We start from the raw sequence: 27,412 nt of genomic DNA, 5'->3' as shown, positions 1-27,412 counted from the left end.
TTAAACCAATTTTTAAACTAGAGTATGTGAGTGGATTAAGAATTTAGGAACAAATGATTTAAAAACATTCATAATTCTGAATGGTTCCAAACCTTTTAATTAACCTAATTCAGACTGAGATTAACGTGGTAAAATGGAACCAGTGGTAAATTGCTATAACGTGCTAAGCAACACCAAGAAATCATTAAGCTTGGCTTTTTAAAATAATGTTTATCAATTTTACATTATTTAATTAACCAATTTACAAATAGGTTGCAAATATATACTTTAGAGATTTCATTTTTGCTGTTAACATTTTTCTGTAAAAAAGTTCATTAGTGTTTGCGTAAAATACATCCGTCACTTTCTAAAACACATCCGTCAGTTTCTCTATCAAAATGTACATTTGAACATCTGTATTTACATGCCCAATGTTTGGAATAATTTGAGCTTGTTGTTGAAAAATTGTAACAAGAAGGAAGTTAGGATAACAAGTCCAGATAAATATAAGAAAAATTTTCCTTTACAGAACTAATAAACCGTATACTGATTGAGAGCTTTAGTAATAAGCAAACAGTTGATTAGATGTATCTAAAGTCTTTTAAAAAAAAAAACTAATATGAGAGCCAATACTTTTAACAATAACTATAATAATAACTTTATAGAAAACAGGAAAATGCTTACTGTATTCAAATTGAAAAAGGAATTTGAGCAAAACCAACTCCGTCAACCAGTAAGCACATAGTCAGAAAGTTCTCAGAAACTTTGGATGCTGAATTTACTGTGCAACTAAACCCTTTTGCAATGTTTGCAAAGTGTCATTTTGGTAGAAAACAAATAATGAAATGATAGCATGGATGCCATTACCAAATTTGACAGTAATGTTTACTTAATTACATTTCTGCTGAATATGTTATGAAAAACTGATACATGAACAGTTATTATATAAACTGCATTAAAGGAATTGCTTTCTGGGTAGAGCACACAAATGCAAGTTAAATATTTTACAGAAAACACATTTTAACTGTTTAGTTTTTACTACCTTCATGTCATATAGGCAATAATACAAAATAATTTATATTATTTTTCAATATTAAATAAGATGGAAATATGTGTTAGGCCAAAACAAACCAAAAAGCCTTTGGATGAAGTATGAAATCTTGCAGTTTTTGTTGTACCGGCATATGCAGATAAGTTGACTTGCATTTCATTGTATAACTCTATTCATACCTTAGATGACAACATAAAATCTCTGAACTAATTATGAGAACCTTTGTTTTCTTTCCTTTTTCAAGTCAAGATTTCATTGTGGCAATGAACTTTCCAAAGAAAGAAAACTACTTATGAAGCTCTGAAAAGTTCAGAAAAATAATAATAACTGTAGGGCTCGATTTCACAAAGCAATAACATTTATCACATGACAAATTGTCAGTTTTACCATAGTGATTCGTATTGTGTTCGATTTGCAGTAAAGATCAATCTTAGCCCTTTGTGAAATCGGCCAGAGAATTACAAACAAAATACCAACACAAAGTTGTTGAGACATTATTGCTGTAAATGAACTTTCTGCAGTTATAAGGTTGTTATAATGGAATGCTAAGGGTCGTTTTTTAAGGTATTATACTTAATGGGAATGTTTCTCCATCTCTCCAAATAATATGGGACGACATTGGCGAAACCCTAAACTTGGACACAGTTGTCAAAGGGGAGATTAAGGTATAGTCTAGTTCTCTAGATTTGTGTCATTCATTTGATCCCAGATTGATTTAAGTTTTGATGAAACAATTTTTAAAAAGACACTAATTAAAGGGAAATATATTGTATTAAATTGCCCCTTTCACTTAATATGACCTCCCAAAAGTATTTTTATGAGGGAGGGTAAATAAGCTACTTACTGTGGTCATCATGAATGACAAAAAGTCAGTTGGATTTGAAATATTTTCCTTTAAAGGCAGTGGACACTATAGGTCATTGTCAAAGGCTAGCCTTCACAGTTGGTGTATCTCAACATATGCATAAAATAACAAACCTAAATCTAGTGACTGAAGCAAATTCTGATCGTAGCCATCAGTGGAGAGACGACAGGAAGGGGGGGCAGGGGCGGGGAAGGGTCAGGGGTCAACTGTTCTATTTGTTCCTTAAGAGGTTCTTTGCTCTCTTATCAGCTTGGGAAATTCTCTCCTCATTTGACTCGGCCTGAAAATAAGAAGCAAATATAGATAAATTACAATGAGAAATTTTATGTGCAAGAAGTTGCTTTAGAAAAAAGCAAAGCATAATATAATGTAATCTTTGTCCATAGAGGTACTGGCTTGGCCACTTTTCATGACTTTGTGCATTTAAATACTGCATATTGTACTTTATGTTAAATATCATTGTATATTTTAAAGTTTATTATTAAGTGGGTACGCTATACAATGTTTTCTCCTTATTTACATGTATTAAGTCCAGTATTTTGTTTATTTTATTATTTTATCTGGGATCATCAAGCATTTTAAAAATCTTAAATTTGTTTTTAAGAATGGACTTTTCAGATAAATGACAAGTAAGAGAGTACAGCAAGACTTACATAAACTACTTGTAGATGGTGAATAAATGGCAATCTAATGAAAACTTTGTTAAAGAGTACTGGGACAGATTAGATTAAAAGATTAACTCTACAGGTTGAACACCCCCCCAAAAAAAAAAAATCCAACCCACAAAAAAACACAAACACAAACACAGCGAACCCACCTCAAAACAAACGACTACCCCCCCCCTAAAAAAAACACCCCCCAAAAAACCCTAAAACAGGACAATCAGCAACAACAATATGTGACCTGCAAGTTTATAGACTAACAAAGACAGAAAGTATGACAGAAAACTGAACAGGCAGCAAAAAACCCAAAACACTGACAGACAACTGAACAGACAATTCTGTTTGTCTGGACAGGTAGCAACAGACAACTGGACAGTACATGTACAACAACAGACAAAAACACTAACAGACAATTGGACATTACAGCAACAGACAAATACACTGACAGATAACTGGACAGACACTTCTGTTCATACAGACATGCTGCAACAGACAGCCCGACAGACAGCAACAGACAAAAACACTGACAGACAAAAAAAAACCCACCCCATATGTTTATTAAGGACAAACAAAAGCAGCTTGAACAAAACACGACACCAGGAAAGACTCAAATGGTACGGACGGAATGAATGGACACTCAAATTAGGGAGACAAAATGAATCCCTCCTCTAGACTAGCGGCAAGTCTAGTAACAAACACACACACACACACCCTTTGGATTAGGTATGTTTGGCACTTACTTTGATGTGCTATTATTTCTCTTTTCTAAAAAAAATATCTGTTGGGTACCACTAGAACAAAAAACCTTTGTGGGGTAGTATTACCCCGTAAGTTGGCTACAGTCATCTTGAAAACAGCTTTCGGTAAGTTGGCATGTGTAAGGGCACATTCCCACACACCCCTTGCATATATATGATGTCACAAGTTGCAAACAGCGCCCTCACTGAGGTCAATGAAGACATGAATGAGAGATGTGCACAGCCCATATATGCTTCCATTGTTTGACCTCTGCAATGGCACCAATGCAAGGGGGTTTATCAAAATGGCGAGACCCTCACAAACACACTACAACATACAAATTACATTCTTTACTGTTACAATCCAAACAATACACCGAACCTCCTAATGTAATACAGTACTACAAAAAATGCATGACTACAGTCATCTTGAAAACATCTTTTCGGTGGACCTTATGTGGGTACCAAGGGACAAGAGCTTTGCGTCTAAGATGTAGGTTGTTACTGACAGGCTCATGAAATTATGATGTAGCATGACTGCATTATGATTTTCAGCAAAATTCATGTGAGGCACATTGCAGTTGTGAATTAGGCAAAACTTGACAAGTCGTTTGTAATACAGCTGCTTTGTGAACAAAATATCGCTAAGCAAATCGTCTGTCTGAGCAAATAAAACTGGGGACCATTGTTGTACAACATATAAAACATGTTACCTTGGCTGGTAACCTGTATCCTCTAAGCAAATGTTTTCTGTGCTGATCAGTTCTATGGTACGCAAGTTAATGTCTGAAGAATCAGGAGGAGTTGGCAGCTTTGCATCTCCCCTGATACTCTTATTGTTTCTAAGAAAACCCCAACAAAAAGTCTATACTGCTTCCATATAAGTGACGATTTTCCTCAGACCATGTCTGAACATCATGTGAAACATTGGATGCCTAAAGCACTGTACGGCACCAGCAATAACTGCATCTATCAATTCGAACAAGGCTAATAAAAATAGACCAATCCATTCAGCCCCGCCTACCAAAGCGAGGGAAATGCATATGCGTGCTGTCTCGCTCTGCGATGCAACACACACCTAAAAGACCGGGCGCAGCCTTCCAGAAGTTGGAAACTTCGTCAGGTTCGAAAATTTTGTCAGGTTTTGTTTTTCCCCCCAGCACTCAACACGTAACAATTGTCACAAGAACCGGTACAAACATTAAACACTGGAACAATGGAAGCAGAAACTGCACGGATGATAATGACAAGTCATGATATGTGTTAGTTCCAGTACAGCTGATTTTAATCATCAACAACGTTACTTTCATATGGCCTCCAATAAAAATTCAAAAAAAGATAGTACAAATAAACAAGTGTCTTCAATATTGCCATTTTTGTTTTCAATGTTATATCTAACCACAATTAGTTTGACATCGAGTTGAAAAAGTAGCTACGAAAGAATTTTATTGCCACTGACCCTAGAATGTAAAACCAGGTGGAATGGACAATACATTTAATGGTAGTTTGTTAACATAAAAACTACAAAAAAAATTAATCACCATAACCAATATCCACTCTGTGATTTAGCACATAAAAAAAACCTGAGCCCAAAGCCCACGAAATAACCTTTTAAAGATCAAGCCAATGAATATTGACTCGAGTACAAACAAAACTTAATATTAAACATAAATATAACATAATAAATTATGTTCCTAACATGTTTATCAAAAACAGCTCTAATTATTGGCCTTTTTGACTCTAAATGACAACATCTGTAATTATACTCCGATTTCCGTCAAAATTGATAACAAAGTGAAAAGCCGTGTTATATTTAGCTGCTGGAATAAATATGTTGTTCCATTTAATATTGAGAGGGTTTGTTGCAAATTCCATTCTGACATTGACAATTAGTCTTGATGATGTCAAAAACATGGGCATTCCAAGTTTCCTACAGTCATCTTCAGTTTCCCAAATTTCAAATTCACACACAAAGCAAGAACCCATTTTGAAAAAGTAGAAAAGCGACAACCTCATAGTTTTTTTAAGTTTTTTTAATTCCCAGCCTATGAGCGACACTACGGTATGACTACAGCCCGAGTTTACACACCTTTGTCTGTGCCTTCACTTTATTGTCAAATGCACTTCCTTATTAATGGTGCAATCTGGCAGACATTTCAAATTTTGTTTGCAGAATGAAATTGCTTGCAGTAAAATGAGTAGTCCCATGAAATTGAAGCTGGTGATGTTGTTGAGCAGAGGAAGGGAGTTTGAAAGTGTGAAAAGTTTCTGATAGATTTGTGTTTTGTTTGAGGATAATGTTCCATTTGACCTTAAGATGGACAGTGACTTCTAGCAGTCCATCGTATTTATATCACCGCTACACCCGCTAGTGTCGCGGAAATGCATCTTTATGGCCTGTCACTCTATTTCAGCAACCTTTTCACACCGTTCAGGAATGTGCTCCGACTCAGAATGCAATAAAAAACGCCAGGTCCTGAATTGAGGGTCAGTTGGCTACCGCTTGGCTGTATCTAGCCTGAGTCTTAGCCACAGCTAACACTTTCGATTCAAACTCAGCAAAACTCCATACAAAAATTACTAAAAAGCTGACTGCTGAGAGCCTACAAAAATGTGAAATAAAACTAATAAGTACATAAAACTAACTATACATGCACACTTTGTTAGTAGTACTGCATTAAATCTGATATAATACAAATGAATTGACTATGAAAAATGTACAATCACGGTTAAGTAAATACTGTGAGTTGTGGCTAGATAATATACCTTAGCTCATCAAAATGTTTAAAATATACAACAGTAATATTTATACTATTTATAGATTCATGAATACACACATAGTAAGCTGAAAAAATGAATGACTAAAATCTCCAATAACAATCAGTAAATCTTCTACAATAATATCAAGATAATGCATTATTATTTTGTTTACACTAACTTTTCTCCAACCACTTTTAAAGTATTTGTTTCTCTCTAAGTCTACAAAATACAAGCTGACAATGAATATTGAAGATTTAAAAAGATAAGTGAAATATGCTGATAAGGTACATGTTCTGTTAATGTCTTCCAGGTGGATTCCACTAAAACCAAACATAGATGCACCAGAAACGGTTAACCTTTGAGAAACTGAGAGCTCATGGGGATTTGGACTGAAATACAAGAAAGAAATGTGAATGGAAATTTACACAACGATCATTTTGATCAAGGCAAGTTGTGACAGGCGCATGTTTGTGATATCCACGAGTAAATGGCGGATGTGGAACGGTTTTCTTTTTAGTAAGACTTTTCCCCTCAAGTCTTTTCTTAGCTGTTTCAAACTAAGAACAATTGTAAAAACGACTTTGATGATTACATAACCAGGGATTGATTTCACAAAGAGCTGAGATTGATCTTAAATTGCAAATCAATCGTAGTTGCTAAATCAAGTGTGAAGTCAAAATACAAATAACTACGGTAATACTGACAATTTGTCTTGCGATGAACTTTATTGCTTTGTGAAATCGAACCCATTTACACACCGGATCATTGACCAACATCTTTCGGACTCTTTAACCTTTACAGGACCCGTTATTTTTTCTTAGTTTGACTTGAATGATTCAAGAGAAACATTACTGGTGTCGAATGAAACTCCATGGAGTGTAACTAAAACAGAGACAAAAAGTAGTCTACTTTCAAACTCGAGTGTCGAGTTTGGAATGTCCAATAGCAGATGCTTAAAGGTCAAACCGTTTCTGTTACAACATCTTTGATATCGATCTTCCTTCAAGAGAAAGCCCTGAAAGTGCCATTCTAGGAACACCTACCTTAAAAACATTTGTGATTGTCTATCTACAATGAATAACTATTGCATATACTGAAAGATGAAAAAGATAAGATATTGCACATCAGGATGTTAAGAAAAAAAACAGAGAACAAAAAGTGTAACAAGATCTCCACTTCTTCTGTTTCCCAACAACATAAAAAAATAACAATAATAATGCCAATGAATCTACTCAGTGGGGAATGCATTCGCCATTAATTATAAATGTTTTCCCAATCGTATTTTTACAGTACTTGATACCAAAAAGTACTAATTTGTTTGGGTTTTTAAAATAGTTTTTGGGGCATTTCAAAAAGGCATGGGAATATAACCCATTTCACAACACTATTAGTTGTGACTCAAGCAATGATAAGATAAATTGATACAAAATTTGAGTGGAATTTGAGTGTTCCGAATGAAATAAATGATCCCCACTCGCAAGAAACCACAAGGACCTCCAAGTTGAGATCGATGTTAACGACTAGTCATTAGTAAAGACAACATTTTCTATCTCACATTATTAGTGTTATGGTTTGAACTATTTTACATGCTTGACGCAAAGGCTGCTTCACCAGACTCAAACACTAATCATACATAATTTTGCGTTTAATTTTGAAAATTACTGCAATCCATGGGAGGGAATGGAGGTGGGGGGGATTTACTGGTGGGGGGGATTGGAGGTGGGGGGGGGATTTAAGTTCAAACTGAGCCCAATTTCATAGAATTGCTTCAGCAAAAAATATTTTCTGCTCACCAAAAATAAGCAGGATACCAGTCACATCGACATGTGATATGACATTTTGGCTGCTATATGCGAAATGGCAATTTGGCTGGTAACCTTACTCTGCCAAGCATACATTTGTTGCGCTTAGCTACTTTTTGTGCTTAGGCAGCTCTATGAAACTGGGGCCCTGATTAAAGGAATTAATGTCCAAAAGGAAAATCCAATGGAGTCAATCCCTAATCAAGTTTAATACGAACAACCACGGCAAGGCATGTTTGGATTGGCATTTATGGGCTGTGTACTTGTTACGCAGTTTATTTTCATTCTCATCGGGGCGGGGCGGGGGGAGGGAAGTGTGCATAGATCTGGAACCACATTCCCTTAATTCCTTGCACTCTCTTAATCCAACACCGCGAAGATGCTCTCATTTTAGACAGTAAAAAAAAAAACTGTCAAAGACCGCACTTGAAGTGAGCACACATTGTACCCGTTGCCATGGCAACAATGTGAATTATGTGTTTGCATTTGACTGTCATTGATGCTGGGTATTTGATGTACACAGGTTTTTTATATTTTTATATCATTTTTTTTCCTTCTTATTGAAACACTCCTTGCAGAGATGTTTGACCAAGTGGGTCAAATTTGGGTGATTCCCAGGGTCTTGTTGGGATGCTGAAATGTGTCTGTTCCAGTTGCCTGAAATCAATACTAGACGCTGGCTGTGACATCAATCAACTCCTTTTTAAATATTCTGTATTATTATTTTTTTGTCAAAGGAGAAACTATCATAGTAAATAGGAAATATTCCATTATGATGACAAAAAGCTGCCTTCATTGTTAGAAATGTACTGATAAAAAAAAAAAACATTTTGGGGGTATATATTGAACAAAGATTTCCTCATTTTAAAATATCCTCACCAAAATGGTTGATGTGCATCTTCACTCTTCATTTACTTGTAATAGAAACGTTTTTTTTTGCAAAACCAAATGCTGATGGCTCATCTTCCTGAGAGCAATGCCATTAGTATTTCAATATGCATTGAAACAGTTGTACAGAGGGTGCCATGTTGGTTTTTGGAATGAGCCTATTCCTTTCAAAAAATAAACAACAGGTAAAAACTTCACTGGAGGGTGTGTAGTAGGTGCAAGGTGTTGTTGTTGTTGTTGTTGTTGTTGTTGTTGTTGTTGTTGTTGTGTTTTTTTTTTTTTTTGGGGGGGGGAGGGATCATTTGTAAGACCTGAAATTTGTACAAGTAAAATGCTAATATTTTCCTTGCTAATAAGCAAGTTCATAATGTTAAACAAGATTGCTGCGGCCATTTGGTGTATTGTACAACCGTTACCATCACTTCATGCAAACTTCTCCATCAAGAATCATCAATTTAATTCCTGGATAATAACAACCAACACTGTAGCACGTATTGAAGCGTGTGCCAACAGGAGGGTCCGTCTGCATTAATTCCGCTCATTGTGTAATAAACGTGGCAAATTGATGCTCATCAAAAGAGATCGGCAATGCGAGACCATGTAAAGAAAACTACCTGGAGAGTCGGCCTTGGCTTGACCTACTTGGTTAGTAGGGGACCCTGGGTGGATATAAAAAGATTGCTCTACTTTTCCGAAAACAGTTGTCTCAATTGTTGTGCCAATTCTATAAATAATTCTCAATGGACACTTCCTCTTGCGAATCCATCAATTGGTGCAAATATTTTGACACAGCAAAGGAAGGTATTTTTTTGATGACATTTTTTAAGTCAGCTAAGTTTTCCTTTTAAAAGTAAGGGTCATAGACTAGGAAAGCGGATTGTCTCAAATTGGCACTATTGTAATCCAATCTACAATTGAAGTCACCTGTGACAGTGTCCCCTTCTGAGAAAACAGTATCAACTGTCCTGGTGTTTTTACAAGAACATCAAATCCATCTAAGTTCAGCGAGGTAACGGAGGTATCAACCACATCTCTGGCCGCATTCGCAAACGGACACCAACCCTCACAAATGTGACAAATCATTTGTGCTTGAATCATTTCTGAGTTCAAACAAAAGATAAATCCACCGGGAACAAACCCCAGCTCCTTTGCTGTGGAGCGAAGTTTTTTTTTATGACCGCCACCTTTTAATTTCCTTTTAGAGGCAATCTTTAAGAGTTGCGAAAGATATCCACAGTAGATGGCAGCAGTCTTGGCAGATCAAAAAAAAAAACCGGGTCAGTTGGCTATGCAAATACACTGCAGCTGGGGGGCCACAATGTCATCATGCTCAACACGCTACGCTGTTGATAGAAGGATGCTGTGTAAAAGCCCATTATAATTGCAGTCTTAGAATGTTCATTGTGTTGCGAGTGCTGAGACTGTGCCTTAACACGGGGTGAAGTCTGTTGTACATGTAAAAACAGACATAGTTTATGTAAACATCTATACATTCAACTTAATAATGGTGTTAACAAAAATTGTTTCCTTACACCTTGTTCAGCATTTTCAATTGAACAAATTGTGTTTTAAAAATTTTGGTTCAGAATTTTTATTGATATAAGCACAGGTACAGTGTAAGTATCGCGGATGACTGGATGCTATTGGTAACCATCATCTGTCCCATAAAAAACATTTGTGTACAACCTTTGTATCCTTTTGAGCGGTTGCAAATTACTCAGGGTTTTAATGTTGTTGTAAACAGTGTAATGTACTGGTACATCGCGCATAGACATTGACCCCCCCCCCCTCACCAGTCTTTTGGAAACTTGCACATGTGTATGTGTATTACACACATGGCTACACAGCACTACGATCCCAACTGTCTGGTTGCAGACTCTTAGCTGTAATTCAATTACCATTGGAGAGCGGGGAGCCAAACTGGTCTGGTTTTGCGCTATTAAGCTGCCAAGATGTAGCTGTCTCGACGTTCTTCGTACAACTCTGAGTGAGTGATCATAAAGCGTAAACAAATAGGCTAACTGGCAAATCGTGACTCGATGTATAAAAAAACCACAACTCGTTATAATAAAAACAGGTTTTCTCCTGTACGACAGACAGAATATCTTTCATCACATCTGGGTTGTGTGAGTGTCCAGGTACGCGGAATTGTATCTCAGGTACTCTCAACTGTCATTTTGACCCAGTGCTCTCCCTAAAAGCAATTCTGTGGAGACTTGGTTTGAGCGTTCTATCAGCCATTTCAACCCAGCCAAGAAATACTCCATATTTTCTTAATCTGAGTTCATCATTCATTTTATTCTTGTTCTTATATTTTTGAAACCATTTATAAAACTTCAAAAGAGGATGGGTAAGAAAATCTGTTGAGACTAAAATTTCCCATAGGTTCCATCTCTGATTGTGGATACGGATAGTCTATCATTCACACGATGATTTTGCGCACGTCCTTCGTCAAAACTTCCATTTGCGGAAGATTTTTACGTGGGTCCGGACCCCGGACAAAATGAAGCAATGTTGGTCAAGATTTTACAAGGGACCTTGGACAGTTCACAAATTGTTGTCTTTTCACATGAGGTACATTTTGTAAAATTGTACAATCTTGCTACAATTTAGCAAGGAACCCTTGATAAATTGGTCTTGTGTGAACGGGGCTAATGTCCCAGTGACTCAACAAGTGTTGCCTTATCAAGGGTTACCTATTGGCTTTAATTGGATGCAGTAATAATCTAAAATACCTAATATAAGAAACAGGGTACAGTGTTCCACATTTTATATGAAATATCAATTAATCTAGTGAAGCAGCCTTTTTGTCAGTAAGAATAAAAGTGGTAGCATGGACCAGCGAGCACAACTCTTTAAGTTTATAGAAATAAATAGTTGTAACAAATCTACATTTTACTACAGAATGTGATATGTTCAAAATTGTAAAGTGAGTTGAAGTACTTGTCAGTTTAAAATGATGATGAAACAGTAATACTTTAAAAAACACACAATTATATAGCAGTTATTCCTGTACATGGGATGAATGTCTCAGTTTTCAAAATTACTTCTAATGCCAATTTAAAGATCCCTTTATGAACGTTTTATTTCTGGAGACTTTCAAATTGGCCAGAAAACTGTAACATCTCCAGTGATCCCAAACCCTTGCATTATGTTAATAACTTTTGTGTCAATTTTACCTTTCAAACGGTGGAATGTCGAATAAGATGGATGTCATTTATGGCAGATGTTAATTATACGGTGGATGTTAAGCAGTAGTGTAGTCAGTTCAAATTGTTTGAAACATTTTGTGGATGGTGTAACATCAATTGTGTTAACTCAACGAACATACATGAATGGCATTGTCACTTCACCAATTGAGAAGAGGTGCTTTTTTGTGATACGTGGTTGTGATTCATTTGAACACCATCCCATTAATATACCCAAGCACCCCTGTGATGAACAAACTCAGCAATCAACCAATGGGGTTAAAGATAAACAACAAACCAACCAATGGGAGAACAGGTCAAAGGTGACACTCAAGTGCACAACTCATGACAGGTATTAGGTATATTTTTGGTTTTTGTTTTGCAGGTGGGCAGACACAGGTTGAAACATACACACACACACATGGCGCAGGGATGGGGCACTTTGTTTTCAAGCGCATCACTTATTCAGTATGGTCTCAGCACGCTTGTTAGCGATCCCAATGCGATCTTTGTTGCTATCAGCCTGTTTGGGGGTTGGTGATGAGGGGCGGGACATCAACAAAGAAAGAGGAGGAGGTGGTGTTGGTTAGCGATTTGTGGGGGAGGTAGAGGGAGAAAAGAGAAATACATAATCAGGAGTGAGCAATCCATCACACAACAAGCATTAGTAGGAGGAACGGCTTTGTCAAACATGTGGATTAATTTATGCAAGGTGACTAGTTAATTATTAGTTCTTGTGAGCTTGAAATCAACTCAAGTGTTTTCTTATCATCTCGGCTGTACATGTAACATTACAACATCTTGGACATTCTGAATAAATCAGGGCTTCCATTTGAGAGTAAGCCATAAGCCATAATCAACGGTTTCCTTTCCCTCTGGCAACATTGGCCCAACACTGACAAAGGCTATGGGTATCATTGGATCAAAATAAACACGGCAGCTTCATTTCAACTGCCACAGGTATTACTAACTAAGAGAGATTTGCATTATCACCATGTGAATATCTATCATATCGGTCATACATCAGTTATCAAAACCAAAGTATAGCAACATTGTTAGAGCATATTTGTGAATCTAATGTGAGCGATGTCTCTGGATGTTAAGAAAGCAATTTGAGATTCAAATATGACGCAATTGCTTGGTGGAATTCTTCTGTGAAAACACCTGCTCACTGGTATCAGTGAAAGTTATTGGAAAACCTCACAAATAGTGTACATTCAAAAATATTAAAGTAATTCTTTTGAAAGGTCTAGGTACCAGACTTCAAACAAATTGTCTCTAAGGATCCAATGAGCTTTTTTCCTGTTCTTTGAATTCAAACAATGTGCAGAACTATATTTCAGACCCTGGAATCCCCACTGTATCTAGTCTGGTGTTTTCATAATACATTTTGGAAGCATGGTTTTGGAAACATCACAACAAAAAGGATTCAACGATAACAAGATAACAACAAATCGTGTTTGTGGGTGGAAAAACTTGTGCTGGGGTCATTATTGTAATCTTGTTAGGAACAAAAACAAATTGGTTAGTACGGGAGAATAAATTATACATCATCATACAACCATTATAGTATGTGAGACAAAGGAGAGTATTTGCATCAAACTTCTGGCTGAAGTACAGAAATGATATTAAAACGAAACGAAAACGAAACCATGCAAGTGGAGAGAAAAGACAAAAGTCATTTGACAAGAACTGGGTGGCCGACTTTATGAATCAACTGTAAAGTGTGTAATGACATGGTTGTGGGTTCGAATCCCACCCCAGAAATATGCCTGTGATTTTTTCCCACAGAGCACAGTGCAAACACACATTGGTGTATGGGTAAAACACCCAAACGCTTGTATTGATTTGATTATTTGACGAGAACTAGATTTAGGTTTTTCATTGGGATATTTCTGATATATATCTAACAATTTGGATACTGTTTGATGTAACTGCTTTGTTGCCAACCCCAAAAATATCCTCTGTATTCATGATTTTCAATCCAGTGTAAACCCTGCTCTTTGACATGAAGAAATGAAACCAAACGACGGACAATGTGAAATGTGAAAAGGTGAAAACAACCATGCAAAAAACAGGGAGATATTTGGAAAATTCTACCTCTTGTGGCCGACTTGGATTCAGTCAGGAATTCAAACAATAATCCCCAAATTGCTACGTTTGACCAAACAATGAAATTCTACCAGAAAACTGACACTCTACCAGTAGTGAATACAAAATATCTCCACGAATACACAGAAATGCTGCCATTCAATTCCTAAAATCCATTTTTAATTTCAGCCACTCAAACCTAACCCCTTGAAAGTGCGCCAATGAAATATGTTCATGACAGAGATTGGATCCATAATTGTCCAGAAAAGGAGAAAAAAATAATAAAAAGACAGAGAAAGATGCGTTGCCATGACAATACCTGCCGCAGTCTTATGAAAACAGTGCTCAGAGCAGACACATAATTAGCTTTAGACCACCACCATTTTAAGTGCCATGAGGAAAAAACAGATCGCAAGCCATACCCGCATTACAATTATTTGATACAGCATTTACCATTACAAGATAGCTAGATTTAATTAAAGAAACATGAAATGGGAAAAAGAGCTGTGCTGGCAACATGCTACCACAAATGACAACAAAAAATTCACAATTTGTTAGAAAAAAAAAAACCATTTACAGTTATTTTGTTTTAAGTTGACTGATATTTTGTACTCTCTGCTTACAATCTGCAGTGAGTCAAGTAATACACTAATACATTTCCTCTAAATGATTCAGAATTGTGAAATTCTTAATGAACGTTCCAAATAAAACCATTACACCTTCAAAGCCAGCAGGCAATTTCACTGATAAGGTTAATGAGCAATTTGTTGTTTTGCTAATCAAGTTCTTCATTGTGTTTTGATTTTAGTAAACCCGCTTTTAATTAAATCTCGTGCCCATTAGCCGCTTGTCGACAAGTGTATTTTCTGCTCAAATTCTTTTTGACATTGCCCCCCCCGGCCGTGACAAGTATGAGAGACTTGGAGCTTCCACACACTACTATGGATGTTTGGGAATGGGTTATTATTGATTAGTACAAACTGAATGATGATTTTGATAATAATATTCAATTGGTCTGCCGAGTGGAAAAAAACTGCGCTAGCCACCCAGCATTATTATATCATGTGAGAACTACATCCAAAATATTCACAGTAACTTTTTTGCTATTAAATTGAATGTCATCTCTCTGACCGTAAATTTGGGTTTTGGTTTTGATTCTCCAACCAAATCATGCGTTGAACTTAATGAAACTTCCTTGTGCCGCACATGGTATTTATGCATAGTTATTGGATAATTCTCCAATAAAAAAATAATGTATCATTGCCTGTAATAAATGACAGATTTTACACTGTGTGATGTCAAGTGGGGAACATTTATTATGAAACCAAAATAATGGTTGTCTTGACTTTAACATTTTGGTTCATTTTTGCAAATGGCAGCTGAGTGTAAAGGAACGCGTGTAAGTAAAAAAAACTTCTTGGTCCAGCCCCACAGCTCAACCATACTGATTTCTCTCCATTGCAAAGAGATAAGAGATGTGCTCCAATACAAAAGTCAACTTGTTTTCTTCTTTTATAAGAATATTATTTGGAAAAGAGTTTGGTTCTTTTCCCCCCGGTGGTAGCTAACACTTTGGGAACGTACTCTCAGAGCGAGTTGCATATGGAGAAAATGCAGAGGGAAAAAAAGACCAAGTGAATTTTGTCCCACTTTTTGTCCCATTTTAAGTTTTCAATATAAACCAACCCCAAAAACCATTTTAAGTTTCTCTACAAATTAAGCGCAGTATGAGATAAAACTTGCATATTAAATTGAGGCTGTACTTAACAAGCCTAATTGTTGTTTCCCGTCCAACTGTAGCAGTGGTATTAGATACTGTTCTCTGCAATGATAACCTAATGCAGGGTGACGCCAACTGCCTACTGCTTTATAATATACCATTACTCCGTTATTCTCTCAGCCTGGTACTATGCATCAAAAATAGATCTTCAGCAATTTATTTTTGAAAGTACTTGCTAGGATAATTGCAGCGTGTGAAGTATTACAGAAGATGGCTTGTGTGCACTTAATAGTGAGAAGGAGAAAAAGACCAGGAGAAAACCCACAGACACCAAAAGAAATTTGTGGATAAACCAAACTCCCGGATAAATCGCGAGTATATTATGGCATAAAACCATGTTCCCGATTTGGCGAATAAATAGGTGCAACTAAAAGCTGCATTATCTGGGTCACCAGCATTTTCAACACAATTGGAGCAAATTAACCGATATAACTTGGCGTTCCTTCCTGCTACCTTAATGCTTCCTGTATTGAATTTCACGTCAAATCAATTTAAAATCTGCTCCTATTTTTGGTCATCAATATTCCTTTTCTTAGTGAATTTCCCCCCCCCTTTTCTGTATAGAAATTCTAGCATAAATCTCTCCATTAATTTCTTACAGATGGAAACCGTTTTGACTACTTGACAACATTTTTATTAATAACATCAAGAAATTGAGGGGAATTTTTTCCCCAGAATCTCCAAAAGATGGTTTCCATACTGAAGAGGAGTGTTGATCAATTTGCAAGAAATTCATCTTACACTAAAAAAAAACCCACACATACAATGAAAAAAAAGAGGTATAAAATAAACTAAATGTTCATTTAGTTAGTGGTTATGAGTAGTACCACGTTTAACCAACCCTTTTTTAAATCACGATAACAAATAATAACGATGGAGAAACAAAATTTAAAAAGAAAAAAACCCTCAGTAGATGAAGATGAACCCATGCAGAGATGGAAGCGAGTGCTGGTATGATGAATAGACGTAGGTATTAAGGATGAAGCCCCCAGAGCTTGAACCTGCTCACTTCAGCAGCTTACTGGCACGCTCGTTAGCAGCAGAAAGACGATCAACATTGGATCCACCCTATAGGTATAGAGGTATGCATGGTGTGACCGGAGGTCAAAGGTCAGGTCAGAGGTGAAAGACCAGAGGTGGGTGTTTGACAAGGTGAATGTCAAGAAATGTTTCATATGAGTGTGTTTTTAGGAAAGTTTTTTTTGTCAGGAGGAGAGGGGTGATGCAAGATTTTGTGATTTAGCAATAGATTTATTGCATGAGAGGATGATAGGTGGAAAGGATGGAATGGAAAACAAATGAAATAAAAAAGTACAAAAAAACCATGAGATGGAAGTAAGAAAAGTGTTATTAAAGACAAATGATGAATAAAAGCCCACACCATATCAAAATCAACACCTCAAATCAGTTATTTGGAAAATATAAACATATATGATACACAACAAGCAAGAGTGATATGGCTATCGAAATAAACACCCATGCAGTCTGAAATTAATCCAGTTACCCACACAGACCACAACAGCAACATGCATTACTTTCCAATCTACAAATCCACTTTACCGACACATTACTTTTCATCAGGCAAAAACAAGTAGCACTTCACTACATTTAAATATTAACCACAAAATAAAACCCCACAACAACCTAGTAGCCAGTCTGCCTATTTCTGTTTTCTCTTCTCGGAATAATATAACCCAACGAAATAGGCCACCATAGTATCTTCCCTCTGCGGTAATATTAGCCACTACCGATCTCCACACAAAACAGTGAGGATTAATCTAACGGTTATATTAGGAAAGTGTGTAAAGTGATTGCTCATTTGACACTGGCGATAAATTTGTGGCAATAATCCCCCCCCCCCTCCAGCTTTTCTGACTCGGAAGTTTCAATCTTGTGGTGCGAGTATGCTGTTGCTGTCTGGCTTTTATTACCTTGATCAGATTGCATACAGAGACAACTAATTGGTATTATATTACGTGTCTTGGTTGGTCAGGAAGATTGGATCATCGTAGGGGTAGGGGTGTCTGATGAGAGTCCTTCCATGGGGGTGGGGAGGCTCACATCCTGACGCAATCGGTGAGCTATCTCATTTTCTTTCATCATGAAACTCCTTGCTCATCATCAGCCTCAATCGGCGTCTCATTGAACCCAAGTCTCAACACACATCGGGTGACAGGTTCTTTTCCTCAGCTGCGCCACGCATCTGGAACTCTCTTCCACTTAATATTAGATCTTGTCTTTGTACCACAAAATTCAAATCTCTTCTCAAAAATTATCTTATGTCACAGGTTTTTCATGGACTAACTTTGTTGTGTCTGTTTTCTTTCGTTTTGTTTTTGGTTTTTACTGCGCCTAGAACACACAGCAGGGTGGACAGGTGCGCATTACAAGTCTTTATTCTTATTATTATTATCTTGCTAGATCTTGGTACGTTTTCTTAGTTTATCGCTTCCAGTGGCTCTGTTTGAGGTTTATCTCTCCAAGAAATTCAACATTCATGACAAGATTTTTCCTGTTTTTGTTTTGTTTTAAAGACAGTGGACACTATTGGTAATTATCAAAGACCAGTCTTCTCACTTGGTGTATCTCAACATATGCATAAAACAAACCTGTGAAAATTTGAGCTTAATTGGTAGTCGGAGTTGCGAGATAACTATGAAAGAAAAAAACACCCTTGTCACACAAAGTTGTGTGCTTTCAGATGCTTGATTTCGAGACCTCAAATTCTAAATCTGAGGTCTCGCAATCAAATTCGTGGAAAATTACTTCTTTCTTGAAAACTACGTCACTATAGAGGAAGCCGTTTCTCACAATGTTTTATACTATCAACTTCTCCCCATTACTTATTACCAAGTGAGGTTTTATGCTGATAATTATTTTGAGTAATTACCAATAGTGTCCACTGCCTTTAAAGAGATATTTGGTGATTATGGGATTAGAGACCAACCCTGGCTGCTAAGTTTACATCACATTACATCAAAGATTACATCAAAGAAGAAACAAAATAAAATCAAGAAATCTAAAGGAGCGAAAAACTCTCAATATTAAAACAGGGCCCGATTCCATAGAGCTGCTCGAGCAACTATTGCTTTAAAAAATTCCTGCTAAACAAAATAAGTAGGATACCAATCAATACTTATGACATTGTATTTAACTCAGGTAACCTCATTCTGGTTAGCATACCTTTTCGAGCATAAGGGGCTCCATGAAATTGGGCCAAGGTATTTTATATGCAACTTTTGGAGAGACTCTTGGGGACGCTAGGCGGCAGCAGACTTACCAGGTACATTTGTTATTTTCCCAAATGAAATATACAATGAAAATTGCAGAATGTCTGCGCACACCCAGCATGCCAGCATTTCGAGGGAGGCCTAGACTTGTTCCCACTAATGACATTGTTCTAATTTTTAGAATTAACTCGAATTTTGAAACACATTCCAGCACTTGACTAACTGCACTATCTAGCGGTAATGTTGAACGGTCTCCCTACTATGTCAATATCTTTGTGGGGGTAGACCACTACGCTAGATAGCTCAGTGGATTGAGCGCCTACATGTTAATCTTTAGGCCGCGGATTCAAGTCATGCTCAAGTTAACTTTTCTTTGTTCAACCCCAAATTATTGATCAAATTAGCCATCCAGCTTCCCTTTTAGCAGTGAGAGTTACATATTACAAATAAAAAAAGTCAACCAACGAAGAAAAAACCCACTTACCTTCGATTCAGTAAAAAAAAAAAAAAAAAATGGAGTCCTAACATAGAACACTCAGAGGTAAAAATGATGCACATGAAAGACAACATGCAGACATTTATACTAAACAAATAAAAAAAAACCCAAAACAATCATTCCTGACGACAGGCATACACTATATGGCTGACATTTAAAAACAAGTTCACTTTACAAGGTGCTTGGCACAGTAACTGATGCATAAATATATACAGATATCTCACAATAAGTTACAAATTAATCACATTGGTAATTTTATACTTGGTCGGGACTTTTAACTCCCAACAGTCCAATTACTTGAACCACAGCTGCAGTTGTCATCAACCCTTTGAAATTGGATCCCATTTGTTTTTCAATTTACGAGAAGATCCTTTGATGTAGTTTAATGAGGTCAGAGCTAAAACCCCATTATTAAAGCGGAGGGTAGCAGCAAGGAGGTTTGTATCACATCCAGAATATGAAGGAGCCAGTGAACAGTTCAATTGGAGTACACAACATTGGCTTTGGGTTTTGTTTTTTAAAATGAAATTTTGGATCTTTTGTTCTGTTTAGCTTTGAATAAAAAAAATCCTTTTGAACTGATGTCAGAGTTGGCTGCCATACATAGATGGTAATAATATTTTAATCAAATCAAGTTTGTTAAGAAAGTGGTTTAAAAAAAAAACACAAGGCAAGGTTTTGAAAAAATAACCAGGGCTGAGGTTTACCTCAAAGTTTGAGACACTACACTCTGGAACCTCAGTAAGAAATTGTTTCCATTTTTTATTTTCTTAAAAAATTTGAAGCACCGGAAGCAAACCAATTTTGATGAGTCTTTGATAACTTGAAACTCGTCGTTGACAAGGCCAATGTTGTACCTCCCCTTCAGAGTTCCTCGGAAACTCCCCTCCCAATATGATAAATCCCCCAACTCATCTGCTGTAAGGAGCCTGGACTGAATGTTATCTGGATTCTTTGTTTGATTGTCGGATACCTTTACGAGCTAGTCTATTTTGAATGACCCCCTTGTTTGACTGGCGGAGAACTTTACAAGCTATTCTATTTAGAATGACTCCTTGTTTGATTGGCCGGAGAACTTTACGAGCTACTCCATTTATAATGACCCCTACCTTATCAATGATGCGATCCACCTGTCGATTCTGAGATCCGATCTCGCTCTGCATGTCGATGGCCATGTGGCGTAGATTACCCACAATACCGCTAACCTGTTGCAGGTTCTCGTCCATCTCGTCTTCGCGAGCATCATTTGTTATCCTGTATCATGAAATGCCAGAAAGAAAAATTGGGAGAGAGGAAAAAAGGGTGAATCGGATGTTGAAAATTGCTTAGTAATAAAAATGATCGGTTGTTTGAGTGCACATATCTTTTGTGTCCAGGCGTTTTGACCACAGCACAGCCCTTCTCAACGGATTTTTCATTCTGAGAAAGACTCTTCTAGATTTGAAACGTGAGGTCATTAAGCTTTTTGAAAAGAAGAAAAAAAAAGGAAACAGATAGCTTATGCCTGCTCCCTTAACAGTGTCATTTTTCTATTCCCTGGGGCCAACCCCGTGGGAATAATGGCTGGCTCTTTCACACTATACCCCTGATCTCTCCAGGCAAGTGCGCCAGGGTAACCATGGGTTGAAAAAAAACAACTCACAGGCCTCCCCCCAGGGCTGCATTCCACGGGGATAAGAGATACAGTGTGAACAGGGCTGCAGGAAGAATCAAGATATGTTATATACCTTGTAATGTAGGTTGAGGGCATCCCACTGCCATCGCGGTTGTCCTCCATCCGCATCGGCTGATTGGAGTTGACTTTGCCGTCCTCAGAAGACTTCCATGTTTTCTTGTAGTCGTCTCCCTTCTCAAAACCCATGAATCTTAAAAGAGTGGGTAAATAATGATAAATAATAATAGTGGCTTCTCAGATGGCACACAAATCTGATGCTCATGGCATGGCGATCCAATAATATTACCCCTGGTCACTGGGCAATTTATTTCATTCCTTAAACCATCTCACCTCCCTTGGGAGTTAAAGAGTACACAGCCTGTGCTGCTAAAATTTTAGTGCACCAAGCTAAATCAATCACAAGAACCATCTACATGTAAGCCCTCACAGGTACCCTGTATACCCCTTGGTAAAGAGAAGCAATTATAGTTAAGTGTCTTGCCCAAGGACACAAGTGTCATGACAGGGATCCGAACCTACATCCTGGTGACTTGGCCACCAGAACTTGAGACCAATAGACCGATCCAGTAAGCTCCGCCCACGACGCACGTGTGAGCAAGAACACGTGGGGCTCTCCAATGCTTTTCTGCACAACTCTGTCGCGCACGCCAATATACGCGCACTCATGTCGGAGCTTAATGGATCGGTCTATGCACAATACTTTTCGTCCACAACATTAAATGTGAACATTGAACCAGCGATGCTCTGAACATCAATTATGATGACATTGTAATTGTAAGAGTTGACCTAGTCTTGGTTCCAAGACGCTCCAGTAATGTAGACACAAAATCGCCATCTAAACCACTCATCACTAGAGGGCGTTATCATTACTGTAACCGCTTAATCACCTATAGCAGTTTGTGGCGTGATAGCAATTACAAGAATGATAGCGCCCTCTAGTGGCAAGCTGTTCGCTGGTGATAGCGATTTAGATAGCGGTTAGGTCTTTCATGACTAAATCACTCGAGCGTCTTGAAACCAAGACTAGAGTTAACACTGTTTTTAATTTCTACTCCTTAATAAAATCCACACTAGTGCTAAAAGTAAAAGCAAAGTAACCGGACCTCAGAAAAAGTGAAAAATGTACGCGTGCGTACGTCCAAATTGTTTACCCGTGACTTACTACACTACTGGCGCAGTTTGATGCGTCGATGACACATTGATTGCGTAGGTGGTGTAGCAGCCGGGTATTTTAAGCAAAAGTGAGGTCATTATGTGTGGGGTGCTTTTCTTACTTCTTCCATGGGCAGACGCACAGTCCGCAGCATTTCTCCAATCCAGTGAGATTCTTCTCTGCTTCTCGCATGTCAGCGTTAATCTGGTCCATTCCTTCCTCAATTCGATCAAGTTGCTCTGTCAAACAATACAACAAATCAAACAGTTAAAAAACACCTTCCAATCATCATGAGCGGTAAAGCCTGATTCATGCTTCCTACAAATGTGATATGAATTTTGACGACACAAATTCGCAATGAACAATTCGCAACAGTTGAGTTGTGCTCAACTCCTTCAAAATATACGCTGCGAATAGAGATGTGCCATCATTATTCACGTCGGATGAAGTATGTATGATTTGGGCTTTAAACAGGGTGTCTAAAAAAAAAACTGTATACGCTTTTAAAATGGCTGCCAAATACAAAATGTATGATTCTGGGGGGAAAGGTTTATATGTATATATAGCTTCTGGACCAAAGTTTCAAATGACACCAAAAAGTCAGAAACTAATTCATGCTTGGGTGAGCACTGCTCCTTTTTTGAAAAGAGTATGAAAATTAGGTTGCGCAGGAATTAGCCTTACTATTTGTGAGAGGTAAGTCCTTCAGAGCTTACAAAGTTGAGGGTGATGTGATAAACTTATGATTAATACGATCAGTGTGGGTTTGTTGAGTGAATTTTATGGTTTATTAAACCAAACTGTTATGCATGAGTGAACAGGAATTGATGTTGAAATGATAACATTTTCACCCTTTGGTATCCTTTGTTTCTGGAAACAATATCCTTAGCGCTAGAGAAGTACATCAAAGTGCATAATTTGTTTATATCTGAAGAAAAAATCAGCTACTGTTTTTCACCATTAAAAAAAGATGGATTTTTGATAAAAGTCTGAAATTTCTCATTCCTGTAAGAAGATTTTGTTTTTTAGTTTCTGTCAGTTCAGATGATATGATGCAAAGCATGCTTCTGATATTATCAAAGTAATTTTTAGAAAAGTATTTCATTTATTAAGTCAAATTGGTTGACTCCAAAAGAATTACAATCGTTTGACTTTTTGCTCTGCACCAGTCGGGCCTCAATCCACTTTTACAACAAAAGTTTACGACACAACTTTGTTATTTTAAAACTGACACAAAGTTACGACATTCAAGTATCTATTCTACTCATACAAAAATGACATAAATAATTTTTTTTCATATGCAAAATTACAATTTTTACTAAGTTTGTCAAGGGATTATTGCTAACACTCACTAAATCTGAAGAAGAAAAAAAAACACCAAAAGTGCGACGTGTATTCTATACCAGCATTTTGGAAATTAGTAGACTGGCAACCAATGAAAATGTCAGGAACTCAATGGCGACCTATCTGCCGACATCAAAAATTTAAGCCCCTTGCTGCAGAGGAAATATTTTTCACAACAGGCTTATCTTATCTGGAGTAAATTATTCATTGAAGCAATTTGGTTTCATGAATAATTAACAGTAAATGCATTGAAGAAAGAAACTACCATGCTTTTGATGATAGAATCAAATCAGCGGTACTATTGTTTCAGATGGAATGATCAAAAGTCTTTCTAAGTTTGGCAAAAACTCTTAATTTTCTTTTTTTTTTTAGCGAACCACTTTTGCATCACAACTTTAGTTCGCGGTATGCTGTTCTACACATAGAAGTTTTACAATAATACATGTCAGTAAAGAGAATACACTTGTGCCAGTAAACACATTGTACATTAATTGGTTTTGAAAGCTCCGAGTTTGCAGAACTTACCCAATAATCTTTCATTACGAGAAAATCGTGAAGTTTTTTCCTCCAACTTTTTTTATTTATTGGAACAAATGCTTTCTATGGTCACTGAATGAGTGTCAAATAATATGTTTAATTTGGTATAAGGGGGGTGGGTGTACTAGGGATTACATAATACAATCAGCAAATAAGTTATTTACACCATCACCAAGACAACCAGGGTTAATGAAGGACACATGCCACCACGAAACGACACCTATTAGACTGCGCATCAGCTGTTCACAAGCAAAGCGCCCTCTGTTGGAATCTTACATGTGGTGGGGTCTGGCGAGCACAAGTTAATCAAAATTATATATAGGCGAAGAAGTAGACTGGGTTTTCAGTACTACCCTGTATAATCGTTTTAAAAATGCTATGCATAATGCGCTTGCCACCAAGGCCCAATTTCATAAAGCCTCTAAGCATTAAAACTTGCCAAGCACAGAAAAATTTTCCTTAAACCCAGAAACTGTTTACCAGCCAAAATTCAATACATTTTAAATTGTTGCAACTGGTGCCCTAATAATTCCTTTGCATAGGAAAAAAAATAGGCTAAGTTGTATTTTCTGCAAAACAGCTTTATGAAATTTGGCCCACAGATCAACAGAGGGCGCTCTAATTGTAAACAAGCGATGTCACATTGTCTAGAGAATGAAATGAGTCAAGATGTCACCTCCTTGTTCATCCAACATAACAAGAGTCCGGATCCCAGCTTCTTTACTCTATAGATTGATGGAGTACACAGAATGGAACACAGAACGGGGTACAGAACGGGGTACAGAATGGAGTACAGAATGGAGTACAGAATGGAACACAGAATGGAACACAGAATGGAACACAGAATGGAACACAGAATGGGACACCGAATTGAACACAGAATGGGACACAGAACGGGGTACAGAATGGTACACAGAATGGAGTACAGAATGGAACACAGAATGGAACACAGAATGGAACACAGAACGGGATACAGAATGGAACACAGAATGGAGTACAGAATGGAACACAGAATGGGACACAGAATGGGACACAGAATGGAGTACAGAATGGAATACAGAATGGGGTACAGACATGGGGATGGGGTGCAGGTTTGTGGGGTGGAGGATGTACAACGGATATGAGGAAGGGTAAAGATTGGCGGAGGGGAAAGTGTAAGCATGCAAATTAAACGAGTGACAAGAAGAAAAAGAAAGACAGTAATGAGGGAGTGACAATGAGTTGGAGACATTGGACAGCAAGGATGAGAAGATGTGGACATAGATTTTGAAACAGGATTTGAAAAGTGAGTAAGAAAAGAAGTTAATAGAGGAAGTGAACAAGGGAAAACAGGGTTGAGGGAATGGATATGGTGCAATGGTTGTACCAAGGCATCAAGTCAAAAGATTAATAGATAAAAGAACATCACGATGAGACAGTTGGGATGAGGAGGAGTGAGCGATTGGTCAAAATAAATCAAATCGATGGGGGGGGGGGGGGAGAGGGCAGGCAATGACAAACAGAATGGAAATGAACAAGTTGGCAAACATAGGGGAAGCATGATAAAGACACCAAAAGAAAGTTGTTCAGAAATGGAACCGGTTTGAAAAATGAAGCATTCAAACGTTCAACACAAAACGGTGACAAATATTAAACGTTCCAGATGGTACATGGGGACGGAGGTACAGTGTAAAGGGGGGGGGGGAGGGGAGTGAAGATCCATCACCATGAGTAGCAAATATTGAAAAGAGATAAAAAGGGAGAAGAAGATACCAATAACATTATAATAAATGAAGTCATCATATATACAGTTTCGTAATTAGGCCATCGTGTTGTGATCTGTGTAAGATCCGCACACCAGGCAGAGAGAGAGAGAGAGAACGGTCCAGATGGTTGTTGGTGATTCCATGAGTTGCAAGAGCTCTGCGGACGTTAAACCCTTTCTCCCTGGTGCAGACAGTTCTCACACGTCTCATAAACAGATGTCAACCTACAGTGGCTTTTGTTAGTTCAGATTAATTCCACTTTAATTTATCCGCACTGCAATCACTCAGGAATTTTTTTTTTTTGCTATTTGAAAAACTTTGGTAGTACCTCCTTTTATAAATTGCTCCTTTTCTTTAGAAGTAGTTAAAACCACACTGCATGATCAAATACAGCGCAGAAAAATCGTGAGCACAATCAATCTGAACTAGCAAAAATAGTTCAATTAATTCAATCAGAGAGTGCATCAATACAACACCGCCCTCGTGTGATACATACCTCCTTGCTCGTCCAGCATAACGAGTGTCTTGATACCAACATCCTGACTCTATGTTTACACACAAGCACACATACAATATGTAACAAAGGCATGACAATAAATCATCAACAACAAATTACACACTAGAACAATATTTCATTAAGCCTTCTTGAGGTATGGCTGGCGGGCGTGATAGGAGTGTACCCGAACCTTATAGTGTTCTAGTAGTGTGCCCGCCATAACTCAAAATGGCTTATTAAAATAAGGTAAACAAAACAACATAAATGAAAATAAATAAACTGTAATTGTCAACTGTAAACAACTCAAAACAAAAACATCAATAATATTTATCAGATGTAATAGAAGCATTGGGGGATAACAAATATCATATTAGCTCTTTGAAATTGGCCTTGGATTTAAAAAAGCCCCCGAGGGAACCCCCTCCCCACCCCCACCACACATCTCATGTACATGCAAGCATCACCTCTATGCATGCCGTTCACTATGACATTGAAATGGCTGAAAATAGCCAGTAATTACCCCATTCAACAGGAGACAATACACTAATGATGCAGTTTCTCGTCTTATTTTAAATGTATGCATTTTTGTCCCCCTAGGTCCACAAATGTATTCTGATTTCTCAAAAATTGTGTACAGAATTCATGTCTGCATGTTACAATGCCCGACATATTTTGATTTTTTTCTGTATATACTGTTTATATTTGTGAAAAATTCAGATCGCATTTCTTTGTTCGGGGGGGGGGGGGTCAGCAAAAAGGAATCACTTACTACTTTTAGTGGAAACGTTTTATGACTCTAGGTGGCAGCAGACTAACCAGGTAAAATACATTGTTCTTGGTAATGTCAAATGCTCAAAACTACATATTAAAAAAAGCACAAATATACCTGGTAAGTCTGCTGTCACCTAGCATTCCAAAATCTCCCATTGGCAG

The 27,412-nt window shown here is 37.4% G+C and overlaps 1 protein-coding gene across 6 annotated transcripts in view; it reads right to left on the bottom strand.

The window, feature by feature from the left end:
- Nucleotides 1–586: 586 nt before the first annotated feature.
- LOC117288268 (synaptosomal-associated protein 25-like) overlaps nt 587–27,412 on the bottom strand; it is a 64,428-nt gene continuing 37,602 nt past the window's right edge. Inside the window, exons 3-7 of one of the 6 annotated variants that reach the window (XM_033769056.1) lie at nt 26,480–26,528; nt 22,479–22,596; nt 21,257–21,394; nt 20,639–20,783; nt 587–2,175 (exon numbers count right to left, since the gene is read on the bottom strand). In XM_033769056.1, coding sequence (XP_033624947.1) covers nt 2,107–2,175; nt 20,639–20,783; nt 21,257–21,394; nt 22,479–22,596; nt 26,480–26,528 — 519 coding nt within the window. In that variant the 3' untranslated portion in view covers nt 587–2,106. Of the gene's footprint in view, nt 2,176–8,775; nt 16,872–20,638; nt 20,784–21,256; nt 21,395–22,478; nt 22,597–24,914; nt 24,964–26,479; nt 26,529–27,412 lie in introns of those variants that run through there. The other 5 variants (XM_033769065.1, XM_033769097.1, XM_033769089.1 and 2 more) reach the window with 5 other exon arrangements.

Source organism: Asterias rubens, chromosome 1 (genome assembly GCF_902459465.1).
Source record: "Asterias rubens chromosome 1, eAstRub1.3, whole genome shotgun sequence".
NCBI lineage: Eukaryota > Metazoa > Echinodermata > Asteroidea > Forcipulatida > Asteriidae > Asterias > Asterias rubens.
This window is presented reverse-complemented; position numbering and strand designations above follow the sequence as displayed.